Raw genomic sequence first — 14,876 nt, 5'->3', positions numbered from 1 at the left:
GTGAAAAAGGCATTGCATCTGGAAGCAAGTGCGGATGTGATAAGTTTTTCACTGATGGTTGCTAGGAGATATTTGTAAACATTCAGTTTTTTATCATGTGTGTGAAAAACACATCAAAACGCATTGCCCTCGCGCGGAGAAAACTGAACGCAATTGCAGACAAAACTGACTGAACTTGCTTGCAAAATGGTGCGAGTTTCACTGAACGCATCTGGACCTAATCCGTTACGCTCGTGTGAAAGAGGCCTAAATGTGTCACTTCAGCAAGTAGCATTTATCATGTAGAGAAAGTTAATACAAGGCACTTACTAATGTATTGTGATTGTCCATATTGCCTCCTTTGCTGGCTGGATTCATTTTTCCATCACATTATACACTGCTCGTTTCCATGGTTACTACCACCCTGCAATCCAGCAGCTGTGGCCGTGCTAGCACACTATAGACAAAAAAAGCACCAGCCTAAGTGTGCTTCTGTGGTCTCTTCCACCATATAGGCTGGCACTTTTTCCCATAGTGTGCAAGCACAACCACCACTGATGGATTGCAGGGTGGTAGTAACCATGGATACGAGCAGTGTAAAATGTGATGGAAAAAGGAATCCAGCCAGCAAAGGAGGCAATATCGATAATAACAATACATTAGTAAGTGCCTTGTATTAAACTTTCTCTACATAATAAATGCTATTTGCTGAAGTGACACAACCCCTTTAATTTGTGTCTGGTATTGCAATCTGAAATAAAACAAACACTTCATACTTCCATGTTGTAGAATCGAGACAACGCAGGTAATTTTCTGACAGTACCTTTAAATTTGATGAACATTTGCCAGACACTAGAGCAATGACGCCATCATCGGTCACCTGCAGGGGGCAATAATGACATCATAGTCACAGGCAATAATACCGTCACCTCTTTAGTTGGTGCCAAAGCAAACTGAGCATTTGGTAATGGGTCCATGTAGCTCTTACCTTTGTAGCAGACAAGTCCACACTGTGCAGCAGAGGACAGTTCTGCCCCAGCGCGTGCAGTGACACGTCACTGACTTCGGAGCAGCCGCTCAAGTTAACGATTTGCAATAGAGGGCAATTTAGTGAAAGAGCCAGGACACCCGCGTCAGTCAGATTGCGACATTTTTTAAGAGTGATTTCATGGAGATATGGGCATGACTGAGCAACCTCTGTGATTCCTGGAGGAAAAGAAGAGACAAGTGGTGATAAGATGACACCAAGTGTAAGAAGTTATTCTTCTTTACTCTTTGTGGAGCCACCACCGGGGAGAGGTTCACTGCATATGCACTTATACAGCTTCCATTGATCTCATTGAGTACTGTACAAATAAACAGAATTTAACTTGTTTAACCCTTGTCATGAAGTAACTTAACTGAAGGCAGCATACCATAAATATTGGTCATGGTGATCTCGCACAGGCTCAGAAGTTGTGCCTTACAATCACCATTGGGGCCTGGAGGTGACTGACAACTGGGTTCTTGCTGATCCTAGCATTTAAGCTGTTTGCAAGAAGAGGATGCTAAAGGTGCTTACCATGGCAGCCACAAGCCCAACGAACACTACTAGATCTGCCACCAGAATCTGTCTATACTGCCAGAGGCATGGCCTAATAGGTCGTCTGTCACTGTTACTGACTATGGGGAAGGAGGGGGGAGTAAAATTAAATTGAAAAAAGATTCACAAACAATACATAATAATAAAGAACAAATAAAAATAGTTCACCATAAGATATATATATACACACACACTGAACAAAAATATAAACGCAACACTTTTGGTTTTGCTCCCATTTTGCATGAGATGAACTCAAAGATCTGAAACATTTTCTACATACACAAGACCCATTACTCTCAAATATTGTTTCCAAATCTGTGTTAGTGAGCACTTCTCCTTTGCCGAGATAATCCATCCCACCTCACAGGTGTGGCATATCAAGGTGCTGATTAGACAGCATGAATATTGCACAGGTGTGCCTTAGACTGCCCACAATAAAAGTCCACTCTGAAATGTGCAGTTTGATCACACAGCACAATGCCACAGATGTTGCAACGTTTGAGGGAGCGTGCAATTGGCATGCTGACTGCAGGAATGTCTACCAGAGCTGTTGTCTGTTCAGTTAATGTTCATTTCTCTACTATAAGCCGTCTCCAAAGACGTTTCAGAGAATTTGGCAGTACATCCAAACGGCCCCACAACCGCAGACCACGTGTAACCACACCAGCCCAGGACCTCCACATCCAGCATGTTCACCTCCATGATTGTCTGAGACCAGCCACCTGGACAGCTGCAGCAACAATCGGTTTGCATAACCAAAGAATTTCTGCACAAACTGTCAGAAACCGTCTCAGGGAAGCTCATCTGCATGCTCGTCGTCCTTATCGGGGTCTGGACCGGACTGCAGTTCGTCATCGTAACCGACTTGAGTGGGCAAATGCTCACATTCGATGGCGTCTGGCACGTTGGAGAGGCGTTCTGTTCACGGATGAGTCCAGGTTTTCACTGTTCAGGGCAGATGGCAGACAGCGTGTGTGGCATTGTGTGGGTGAGCGGTTTCTGACGTCAACGTTGTGGATCGAGTGGCCCATGGTGGTGGTGGGGTTATGGTATGGGCAGGCGTATATCATGGACAACGACCACAGGTGCATTTTATTGATGGCATTTTGAATGCACAGAGATACCGTGACAAGATCCTGAGGCCCATTGTTGTGCCATTCATCTACGACCATCGCCACATATTGCAGCATGATAATGCACGGCCCCATATTGCAAGAATCTGTACACAATTCCTGGAAGCTGAAAACATCTTAGTTCTTGCATGGCCAGCATTCTCACCAGACATGTCACCCATTGAGCATGTTTGGGATGCTCTGGATCAGCGTATATGACAGAGCAGGGTGGATTTGATTTAAATCACGATTTAAATCACTAGTCAGTAAGGCTTGAGTTAAATCATAGTTTTCTACAGAAAGACAAATTCTTGCTGGTATAACTTATAATATGCAAGTAGATTTTTAGAATAACAACTTTTCATATTAGTTTGATTAGGTTGATTCTGCATTCATAGGTTTGTAGAAGTTAGGATTAAGGTCTTTTTCTCAACTCTGTTCATGTTATACCATTTTTGCAGTGAAGAGGCATGTGATCTCTGCTGAGTCAAATTCAGTTTTGAGAACTTCAAAAGTAAACCAAGCATCTGTGATATCTTGTAGGCAGAGAAACTGCCCAAAAATCTTACAAAAACCTCTGGAAGAGCATGACATTGTGAATGGATTAATGGAATTTATTTACCCAAAAAAATTACACATATAGAAACATAGAATGTGTCGGTAGATAAGAACCATTTAGCCCATCTAGTCTGCCCAATATACTGAATACTATGAATAGCCCCTGGCCCTATCTTATATGAAGGATGACCTTATGCCTATCCCATGTATGCTTAAACTCCTTCACTGTATTTGCAGCTACCACTTCTGCAGGAAGGCTATTCCATGCATCCACTACTCTCTCAGTAAAGTAATACTTCCTTATATTACTATTAAACCTTTGTCCCTCTAATTTAAAACTATGTTCTCTTGTAGCAGTTTTTCTTCTTTTAAATATTCTCTCCTCTTTTACCTTGTTGATTCCCTTTATGTATTTAAAAGTTTCTATCATATCCCCTCTGTCTCGTCTTTCTTCCAAGCTATACATGTTAAGGTCCTTTAATCTTTCCTGGTAAGTTTTATCCTGCAATCCATGTACCAGTTTAGTAGCTCTTCTCTGAACTCTCTCCAAAGTATCAATATCCTTCTGGAGATATGGTCTCCAGTACTGAGCACAATACTCCAAATGAGGTCTCACTAGTGCTCTGTAGAGCGGCATGAGCACCTCCCTCTTTCTGCTGGTAATGCCTCTCCCTATACACCCAAGCATTCTGCTAGCATTTCCTGCTGCTCTATGACATTGTCTGGCTACCTTTAAGTCTTCTGAAATAATGACCTAAATCCCTTTCCTCAGATACTGAGGGTAGGACTGTATCACTGATTTTATATTCTGCTCTTGGGTTTTTACGTCCCAGGTGCATCATCTTGCCAATATCAACATAAAATTTTAGTTGCCAGATTTTTGATCATTCCTCTAGTTTTCCTAAATCCTTTTCAATTTGGTGTATCGGTGTATCCCTTCAGGAACATCAACCCTGCTACAAATCTTTGTGTCATCAGCAAAAAGACACACCTTACCATCAAGGCCTTCTGCAATTTCGCTGATAAAGATATTAAACAATATGGGTCCCAGAACAGATCCCTGAGGTACCCCACTGGTAACAAGACCTTGGTCTGAATATACTCCATTGACTACAACCCTCTGTTGTCTGTCCCTCAGGCACTGCCTAATCCATTCAACAATATGGGAGTCCACGTACAGCCTTATTCTACATAATTAAAAAACTAATATTTATTTAATGATGGAATAACCTTTGGATGGTAATATATTTTCCTCAAAAAGCATTTTATATAAAAAAAATCAGATTTAAAAAAAAAAAAAAAAAATCAGATTTAAATTAAAAATCTGATTTTTTTTTTTTAAATCATTGATTTTTATCCACCCTGCGAGTGTTCCAGCTCCTGCCAATATTCTTCTAACTTTGCACAGCTATTCAAGAGGAGTGGACCAACATTCCACAGGCCACAATCAACAACCTGATCAACTCTATGCGACGGAGATGTGTTGCACTGCGTGAGACAAATGGTGGCCACACCAGATATTGACTGGTTTTCTGACTCCCCCCCCTTCCTCCCTGGAATCAGAGGTGGGAGGACAGGTTTTTATTGGGCAGACTAGATAGGCCAAATGATTCTTATCTGCTACGTTTCTAAGTTTGAGATGGACATGTTGTTGTAGGAGTTTTGATGCGAATCAGAGTAGTAAGATGGGGTGATAGCTGTTTAACCACCTCAACCCCCCCTAGCTTAAACCTCCTTAGTGACCAGATCACTTTTTACAATTCTGCACTACACTACTTTCACGGTTTATTGCTCGGTCATACAACTTACCACCCAAATAAATTTTACCTCCTTTTCTTCTCACTAATAGAGCCTTCATTTGGTGGCATTTCATTGCTGCTGACATATTTACTTTTTTTTATATTAATCAAAATTGACCGAAATTTTTGCAGAAAAATGAAATTTTTCACTTTCTGTTGTAAAATTTTTCTAATAAAACTACATTTCTATATACATTTTTCTCAAAATGTATTGTTCTACATGTCTTTGATTAAAAAAAAATGCAATACGTGTATATTTATTAGTTTGGGTAAGTTATAGCGTTTACAAACTATGGTGCAAAAAAATGTATTTGCGCACTTTGACTTTCTGAGCACCTGTCATGTTTCCTGAGGTTCTACAATGCCCAGACAGTAGAAAAACCCCACAAATGACCCCATTTTGGAAAGTAGACACCCTAAGGTATTCGCTGATGGGCATAGTGAGTTCATGGAAGTTTTTATTTTTTGTCACAAGTTAGCGGAAAATGATATATATATATATATATATATATATATATATATATCTCATATTCCACTAACTTGTGACAAAAAATAAAATTTTACATGAACTCACCATACCCCTCACGGAATACCTTGGGGTGTCTTCTTTCCAAAATGGGGTCACATGTGGGGTATTTATACTGCCCTTGCATTTTAGGGGCCCTAAAGCGTGAGAAGTAGTTTGGAATCCAAATGCGTAAAAATGCCCTGTGAAATCCTAAAAGTACTCATTGGAATTTGGGCCCCTTTGCGCACATAGGCTGCAAAAAAGTGTCACACATGGTATCGCCGTACTCAGGAGAAGTAAAACACATACGGACGTCTGAATGGAGCCTTACAGGGGGTGATCAATGACAGGGGGGTGATCAGGGAGTCTATATGGGGTGATCAGGGGTTAATAAGGGGTTAATAAGTGACAGAGGGGGGTGTAGTGTAGTGTGGTGATTGGTGCTACTTACAGAGCTGCCTGTGTCCTCTGGTGGTCGATCCAAGCAAAAGGGACCACCAGAGGACCAGGTAGCAGGTATATTAACAAAACAGCGTCTAATATACCTTTTTAGGGTTAAAAAAATAAATAAATCGCATCTACAGTCTGCCAGCTGGGCGACTTCAACATCCCTATTGAAGCCTGCCACTCGGCCACCTCTAAGCTCCTGTCACTCTCATCCTCCTTCGGCCTATCACAGTGGTCTTCAGCTCTGCAGCCAGAGACCAGATCATCTTACTGTCCTGGTGGTAAGTAGACAATGCAATATGTTTATTATTTAATTGTTTAATTATTAATACTACATTGGAAACAAATTTACCTCACATTCAGGGTCCATTCACACATCCGTGTGTGTTTTGCGGATCCTCAAAACACGGACAGCGGTAGGGCTGCACGATAAATCGAAAAAGTAATCGAATCGCGATAATCGGCAAATGCGATATGGCGATTTGGCCGACCGGAAAATGCCGCGATTATTTAAGGGGCCCTGGGCACATAACTGCCTTTTGCGTGTAAAGTGTTTTACTAGTGTGTGTGGGTGAAACAATCTCTCTCCTAACAGGTCCGACCTCTGTACTCACTCTGAATGCAATGCTCTGCAGCGAGCGGTAGCGAGGTGGCGGCCGGCGCGTGACTGACGTCACTTAGTAACGCTCCTCCCACTTCAGGAAGCAGGAGCGTTACTAAGTGACGTCAGGCGCCGGCCGGCCAGCTCGTGTAAAGTGTTTTACTAGTGTGTGTGTGTGTGGGGGTAAAACAATCTCTCCCCTAACAGGTCCGGCCTCTGTACTCACTCTGAATGCAATGCTCTGCAGCAAGCGGAAGCGAGGTGGCCGGCCGGCGCGTGACTGACGTCACTTAGTAACGCTCCTCCCACTTCAGGAAGCAGGAGCGTTACTAAGTGACGTCAGTCACGCGCCGGCCGGCCACCTCGCTGCCGCTCACTGCAGTGCATTGCATTCATAGTGAGTACAGAGGCCGGAAAGAGAGTGTTTCACCCCCCCCCCCCCCCACACACACACACACACTAGTAAAACACTTTACACACAAAGGGCAGTTATGTGCCCAGTTTAGGACACATGAGGGGGACCAGCATAAGATGCTATATGTCTTAAGCTGGCCCCCCTCATGGCCCTATGTGTCCTCCACACATCCCCTATAACAGTGCCATCCACAGGTCCCCCATAAGTGTCCTCCACAGGTCCCCCATAAGTGTCCTCCACAGGTCCCCCATAAGTGTCCTCCACAGGTCCCCCATAACAGCGCCCTCCACAGGTCCCCCATAACAGCGCCCTCCACAGGTCCCCCATAACAGCGCCCTCCACAGGTCCCCCATAACAGCGCCCTCCACAGGTCCCCCATAACAGAGCCCTCCACAGGTCCCCCATAACAGAGCCCTCCACAGGTCCCCCATAACAGAGCCCTCCACAGGTCCCCCATAACAGAGCCCTCCACAGGTCCCCCATAACAGAGCCCTCCACAGGTCCCCCATAACAGCGCCCTCCACAGGTCCCCCATAACAGCGCCCTCCACAGATCCCCCATAACAGCTCCCTCCACAGATCCCCCATATAACAGCGTCCTCCACAGATCCCCCATATAACAGCGTCCTCCACTGATCCCCCATATAACAGCGTCCTCCACTGATCCCCCATATAACAGCGTCCTCCACTGATCCCCCATATAACAGCGTCCTCCACTGATCCCCCATATAACAGCGTCCTCCACTGATCCCCCATATAACAGCGTCCTCCACAGATCCCCCATATAACAGCGTCCTCCACAGATCCCCCACAACACAGCGTCCTCCACAGATCCCCCATATAAACAGCGTCTTCCACAGATCCCCCACAACACAGCACCCTCCACAGATCCCCCACAACACAGCGTCCTCCACAGATCCCCCATATAACAGCACCCTCCACAGATCCCCCACAACACAGCGTCATCCACAGATCCCCCATAACTATGTCATACCCAGCCGCGTCAGCGGCTCATATGGGAAAATCCAAGCAAATAGACCTCTAGCACAATTCCTTTAAAATATCGCATCGCATATCGTTATCGCAATTTTTAGGGCCCTAATCGCAATCGCACAAAATTCCCATATCGTGCAGCCCTAGACAGCGGCAATGTGCGTTCCGCTATTGCGGACAAGAATAGGATATATTCTATTTTTTTCAGGATCGGAATTGCGGATCCAGGTCCGTAACTCCGGATCGGGGCCGCACGTCATGTGGCCACATAGAAATGTATGGGTCCGCAATTCCGTTCCTCTAAAAGAGACAGCTACAAGAAGCTGGATTAACCGTAAGGGAGACATAGCAGTTCTTTTAATTTAAAAGCTGAGAAAGCGGTGGAACATATGTGATGTCATGATATGGGCAGATCATCTGATAAAAAGGGGGGGGGGGCGGGGGTTGGGGCGGCAATTTTTATCTTGCCTAGGGCGGCAAAAATCCTTGCACCGGCCCTGGTTGTAAAAAGCAGCAGCTGTGTCAGCTTCATGAAGGGACGATATGGCTGATAGCGGTGAGAGAGTCATAGTGTGTGCTAGCTTATGGATTGGAAGGGCATAACTCAGCTCTTCTAGCCCATGTCATCATCACAAGCTATATTTGAGACTATAATTTCATCCTGGTTCCTCGCCCAACTTTCCAACAAACAAATACACAAGAAATAGTAAAAAAAAAAACGTATGGACTTACCTTCAGACGTAACTGAGGTTCTCTCTTCTCCTTTGCTGGAATTTAAGTTTATTTTCTTGAGTTGTCTGCACAGGGATATTGCTCTCAGGGCATTGTCAGACACGTCGCAGTCACGGAGGTCAAGTTTTTTCACAGATGGATGCAGAACCTGCAAATGATTCAACTGGTCAGTAGAACACAGCAGTAAATCCACTGCAGCACATCATACCGTACTTAGAGTAAACCATAATATTATCATCACTGCCTCTGTATTATGCCAAGTGTCAGTGACTATTACCATGCACTTGGGTAGGGTCCATGCTGCTCTACATTTTAGGGTTAGGTTAAAGGGGTTGTCCCATGAAAAATATTCTAGTTTTCAAACCAGTACCTGGATCTGAATACTTTTGTAATTGCATGCAATTAAAATCTAGTAAAACCACAGAGTTATTCAATAAAATGTATTTGTGTAGCACAACCTGCTCTTTTTCTAATTTCTTTGTCCTGCTCACTGAGATGGCTGCACATGCTCAGTTTCATCCTGCAACTTCAGGAAGGAGAAGAGAGACACCCATGACCCCATCAACATAAATGGCACGGCTGTTGAATGGGTTTCCAGCTTTAAGTTCCTGGGGACGTACATCTCTGTGAATCTATCCTGGTCAACCAACATCTCCAGCCTGGTAAGGAAGGCACACAGTGCCTCTTTTTCTTGAGGACACTGAAAAAAACCCACCTGTTTGCTGACATACTGGGTAACTTCTACCGCTGTGCGATAGGCTGTGCGATAGAGAGCATCCTGACCAAACTGTGTTACAGTTTGGTATGGAAATTGCTCTGTTGCTGACCGCAAGTCATTGCGGCGGGTGGTGAAAACCACCCAACGCATCACAGGGACTTCACTTCCTGCCATTGAGGATGTTCACAAGAAGAGATGTCTACGTCAGACACGCATCATTCTTAGGGACTCCTCTCATCCTGCCAATAAACTCTTCCAGTTACTTCCTTCAAGAAGGCGCTACAGGACTCTTCAGACTAAAACCAGCTGGTTTAGGAACAGCTTCTTTCCCACAGATGTCACCCTACGCTGAACTAAGTCCCCTGATGAACCTTTCCATCCACACTCATTTAACCCTCTACACTCCTCCTCCCCTCCATCCCTCCCAATGACCATGATCATGACTGTCATTCATTCTTAACATCTATGGTATGTTCATATTGGTTACTGCTATAGTTGGGACATTGTCATAGCATAAGTCTCTGTTATAGTACGTACTTACACTATATTGTTCACTATTGCAGTCTGTCCATAGCGCTACTCTTCCACTTGTTCATAGTACATCTGTATATTTGTCGTCTGTATAGCAATATAGAACAGTTCATCTGTATATATGTATACATCAGCACATGTGTATATCTGTCTATATGTATACATCAGTACATCTGTATACTTGTCCATAGTACATCTGTATATTTGCTCTCTGTATAGCAATATAAACACCTGTATACTTAACTTATTTGTACATAATCTGTACATAACTATTCCTACTTTTTACACTACCCTTATCTGTATATAACCTGTTTTTATTGCACTTGCTGCTCTTTGCACTTCTGATTAGATGCAAACTGTATTTCATTGCCCTGTATTTATACATGTGCAATGACAATAAAGTTGAATCAAATCAAATCGACTGCCTCCTGAGCTGTGATAGGGAAAGCATGGACACACCTCCTGAGCTGTGATAGGGAGAGCTGCAGGAGAAGAGACACGCCCCCTGAGCTGTGATAGGGAGAGCTGAGACACACCCCCTGAAATGCAGCAGAAAAGACACTCCCCTTGAGCTGTCAGCTTGATATAAATCTAGTAGAGCAATGAATGGGGAGATCTCTGGATTCATGTGAGGTAGAGGGCTGGTTCTAGCTTTGTTAGGAAGAGGATGTCAAGTACATTAGTTATGTGATAACTCCTTTACGGTTAGGGTTCCGTATACTGTATGTACGTTTTGGGTTATGGTTCTATATTGCTGAATATGTTCCATTCAGATCTTTTTTCCGTTATGGTACAGGATAAAAATAAATTTATATTATAGTATGCTGAATTTGGAACATGACGATGCCTATGATCTTTATATTTTTTATTTTTATATGGGGAAAGGGGATGATTTGATTTTTTATTTTTAAACTTGCACATGCCATTATCTGGTCCCGTCTCCCATAGAATACAATAAGTTAACATTGCAGTCTATGGGCTCCATAGGAACATAGCAGTGGCAGGCCTTGGAGACATTAGAAGGCCTGAGGCTGCCATAGCAACCAAACATGGGGGAGCCATTCAAGCCCTGGAAGTGCAGTGGTCCTGGGGGAAAACCGCCTCTGATGCCGTGGTAACAATTGATCACTGCATCTGAAGGGTTAAATATCCGCAATTGCCGTTATCACCGATTGCAGACATTAGCCCCGGGTGTCTGCTGTTTAAAACAGCAGGCACTAGGCGGCAATGGTGCCTGCTCAACTTCTGAGATGATACCATGTGTAAAGACCGCACCTGGACATACAGGTACATCCATTTGCGGGAATGGGTTGAGGCCTCAACACGCTGCATTTTTAAGGTCTCAAATACATAGCCATATTAGATTTTTGCGCCACAATAAATAGATCCTTGAAAAATGAACAGCTTCTGTGTGCTTTTTTTCCCCACACCCATTAATAGAAATATCTAAAATGGGCAAGAATAGGACCTGCATTAAAATTCCTGGATCGGGCACACGGATCCATGAAAAAGATGCGTAGAGCATGGCCCCATTGAATATCATAGGTCAGTGTGCTATCTGTTCTAAAAATGGATAAAACATTGAAGAATACGGTCATGTGCATGAGAAACCACACTCTGATTTCCTTACCCGTCCAATGTTGGAGTCTGTGAGAAGTCCCTGGACAGAAAGAAGCTTTATCAGCTTGTCCTTAAGATGCGGAGGCAGCGGGTCCAGATCGGACTCATATCTGGAGAGGTTTTTGCTTAAGCAAATAAGGCACCTGCCAATACAAGACCCAGAGAATAATGAATGTGAGGGAATATTCACGTGGCTAAAATCTGCCACTAAGTCCACATTTAAAGCTCTATCAAGTTTCCCATTGATTTCAATGTATAAAACTCAACTGTTGCCCACAGTGTAAAAATGGTAGAGGTTTTTCAAACACCTAAGAAGTGGATTCTGTAGAAATCAATTGGTAAGCAAAGGACCCCCCCCCCCCCTCCAAAACTCTTCTAAAACGCTTCTAAAAACTCCTTTAACACCAAATTACAAATCTGCCACCAAAAACACAACCTGTTTTCACGGACTGAACCTGCTACTGATCTTTCTGCTGTGGATTTTGACCACGTGAACACACCCCTTTGGACCCGTGACTCTGAGCCTTCCTACAACAGAAGAGCACTTTAGTCCGACACTCCGCAGAGCAGAAGACAGCATGATGTGCGCAGAGGTCGTGTACAGAAGGTTGCGGCATCCTGCTCTCTAGGGGCTTTCTGTCCATTTTGACACCAAGGACCAGCAACACTTAGACAAGATGAATGCTCGCTGAGGACAATTCCTTTTCGGACTAAGGGGTTCATTTATTAAACAGAAATATTACATTAGGTCTATTTCTGGTGCAGCTTACAGTGCAAAGGTTCTTTGCACCACAATCTGACTTTTTCCCGCTCACGCCAGGTCTAAAAAAGTGGTTGTGGCGTGGGCCGGGAAGGGGATGGGCTGGAAGGCACATCTCATTTACTATTTTTTACGCTTGTTTTAGACGTCGAAAATGGCTAAATGTAAGACAGTTTGGAAGCTGCCTTACATTTAGAATCGGACGAAGTTATGTAGAGGCCGGCACCTCTATATAACTTTGGCAAACCACCGCCAGCTATGGAGCTTATTAAAACCAACGTTTAAAATGCAGGTTTTAATTAACGTGCTCCTAAGTTTCCAACACAAGTTTCCTAATTAAAACTGTAAATACGTAAATTCTGTTACTATGATTTGCTAATATTCTTATGGTCTTGGATACATAGGGTCACATTTATTAAGACTGACCTTTTAGACGGCAGTCTTAATAAAAGCCCATAGCTGGCGGAGGATCCATGCATCCAGCGCCAGTTCTAAATGTAAGGCCTCATTCACACTACAGTGTTTGGTCAGTGATTTCCATCAGTGATTTGTGAGCCAAAACCCGAAGTGGAGCCTCCACAGACATGAGGTAAAAGGGAAAGATCTGCTCCTGTTCTGTGTTTAGAGTTGCACCTGGTCTTGGCTCACAAATCACTGACCAAACACTGAAGGTGCCCAGGGGTGGCGTTTATGCGGCCGGTGCCCAGGCTCCACGGCGCTGTTCAAATCAAACCCCTCCCCTTTCACCCCTCTGGCCCGCGCTCGGTTCTTCAGATACCATCCACCAGTCAATGACAAATCCGGCGCCTGTGCACTCCATTACCCACTAGGGCAGAGGCAGCAGAGCGTTTAATGCGCATGCGCCGGCCCGTACATCCCGATATTTTGGCAGTTTACTTCCGCCGGCTAGATCGGGATGTACGGGCCGGCGCATGCGGATTAAATGATCTGCTGCCTCTGCCCTAGTGGGTAATGGAGTGTGCAGGCGCAGGATTTGTCATTGACTGGAGGATGGTATCTGAAGAACAGAGGGCGGGCCAGAGGGGTGAAAGGGGAAGGGTTTGATTTGAACAGCGCCGTGGAGCCTGGGCACCGGCCGCATAAACGCCGCCCCTGGGCACCTTCAGAACCTAATTAGCATATGGAATAAAAGCGTTTTTAAGAGAGAATAGGCGACGGACAGCAATATGAAAGGTAAGATTATAATATGGGGAATGTAATGGATATCATGATGTTTGTGGTGTATAATGGTCATTTTAGGTGAAAGACTCCCTTTAAGCCCGGTCAAGTGGAACTCATCACTGGCTAGCAACATCCTTGTGCGATTCTCCCATTCTTTAACTGTAGGGGTCTCACTTCCCGCCCAATGCCCGACTATACATTTACTGGCTTGGAACAGTAATTCAGTTGCAATTTCCCCATTTTGGGGCACTTACAAACCATCCATCACCCCTAGGATACATTCCTCAAAATGTCTGGGCACTGTAAACTGATGGTATTCTATTTTTTCAATTATCTTTGCCCAATAGTTTTGGATTGTTTTACATGTCCATAATATATGTATATCGTCCTCTCCCACCTCTCCACACTTTTGGCAAGTAAAGACTTTGGTTCTATAAAACTTCATTAACTTTTTGGGAAAGTAGTAGAGGCGATACAATATATTAAATTGGATTATTCTATAAGAGAAATTCCTTGAAACCCTGGTCTTTGCCTGTATAGCCGAATCCCAAAAGCCTTCCCGCAGAGGTTCCAAAATGCCCTGCCATTTATGGATCAGATTATCAACTGCTCTTCTGTTATTCTTTTGATGTGACAGCCATTAGTATATTCTTGAAATCAATTTCTTGCCAGGTGTTAGCTCAGTAATATTCTCCAAAGGCTGTGGTAAAGTGGTTATTTGTGTGCCTTTCCCTATCATCTTATACAGTGCATGTTTTAGTTGTAAGTAGTAGAACCTCGACCCAATACTTTTCAGTTGGTTTTTCCTTTTTAATTTTTCATAAGGTATTATAACCCCCGCCTCCCATACCTGTCCTAATTTGTATATTCCGTATTTCCACCAGATCTTTTGGTCAATTGACTTTAATTCTGTGAGGCCAGTATTGTCCCATATCAACAGAATCAAAGGTCTATATTTACCTCCCTGTTGAGCCAGGATACCTGTTTCCATAACTTGAAAGACATTACATTTCTCCAGTCTTTTATTTGTCCCTATTATTACATTTTTGTAACTTTGCGTATTGCTCCATGTTATCATATTTTTTGTAATCCCTGCACTAAATTAAAGTTCCAAATCTGGTACAGATAATTCACCCTCCCTCTCCTGGATGCTCAAAATCTGTGCCTTTATCCTTTTTTGGCTGGCTATTTTTTTTTTTTATATCTTTTGGGGATTATCACTGGTGTGTTCCACAGGGTGTAATTCAAAGCATGTAATACGCACATCTTAACTAATGAAATACGTCCTGCCATCGACATGTACAGTCTTTTCAATGCCTCTATTTTCTTCCTAATTTCCT

The 14,876-nt window shown here is 43.7% G+C and overlaps 1 protein-coding gene across 2 annotated transcripts in view; it reads right to left on the bottom strand.

Moving 5' to 3' along the window:
• Window positions 1-14,876, bottom strand: part of AMN1 (antagonist of mitotic exit network 1 homolog) — a 67,880-nt gene that overhangs the window by 17,678 nt on the left and 35,326 nt on the right. For both annotated transcript variants that reach the window (XM_044272664.1, XM_044272665.1), the window contains exons 2-5: window positions 11,605-11,737; window positions 8,726-8,873; window positions 968-1,185; window positions 803-859 (exon numbers count right to left, since the gene is read on the bottom strand). In XM_044272664.1, the coding sequence (XP_044128599.1) occupies window positions 803-859; window positions 968-1,185; window positions 8,726-8,873; window positions 11,605-11,737 (556 nt within the window). The remainder of the gene's footprint in view (window positions 1-802; window positions 860-967; window positions 1,186-8,725; window positions 8,874-11,604; window positions 11,738-14,876) is intronic.

This window comes from Bufo gargarizans, chromosome 11 (genome assembly GCF_014858855.1).
Source record: "Bufo gargarizans isolate SCDJY-AF-19 chromosome 11, ASM1485885v1, whole genome shotgun sequence".
Classification (NCBI taxonomy): domain Eukaryota; kingdom Metazoa; phylum Chordata; class Amphibia; order Anura; family Bufonidae; genus Bufo; species Bufo gargarizans.
The sequence above is the reverse complement of the archived record's forward strand: the minus strand, read 5'-3'. Positions and strand labels throughout refer to the sequence as shown.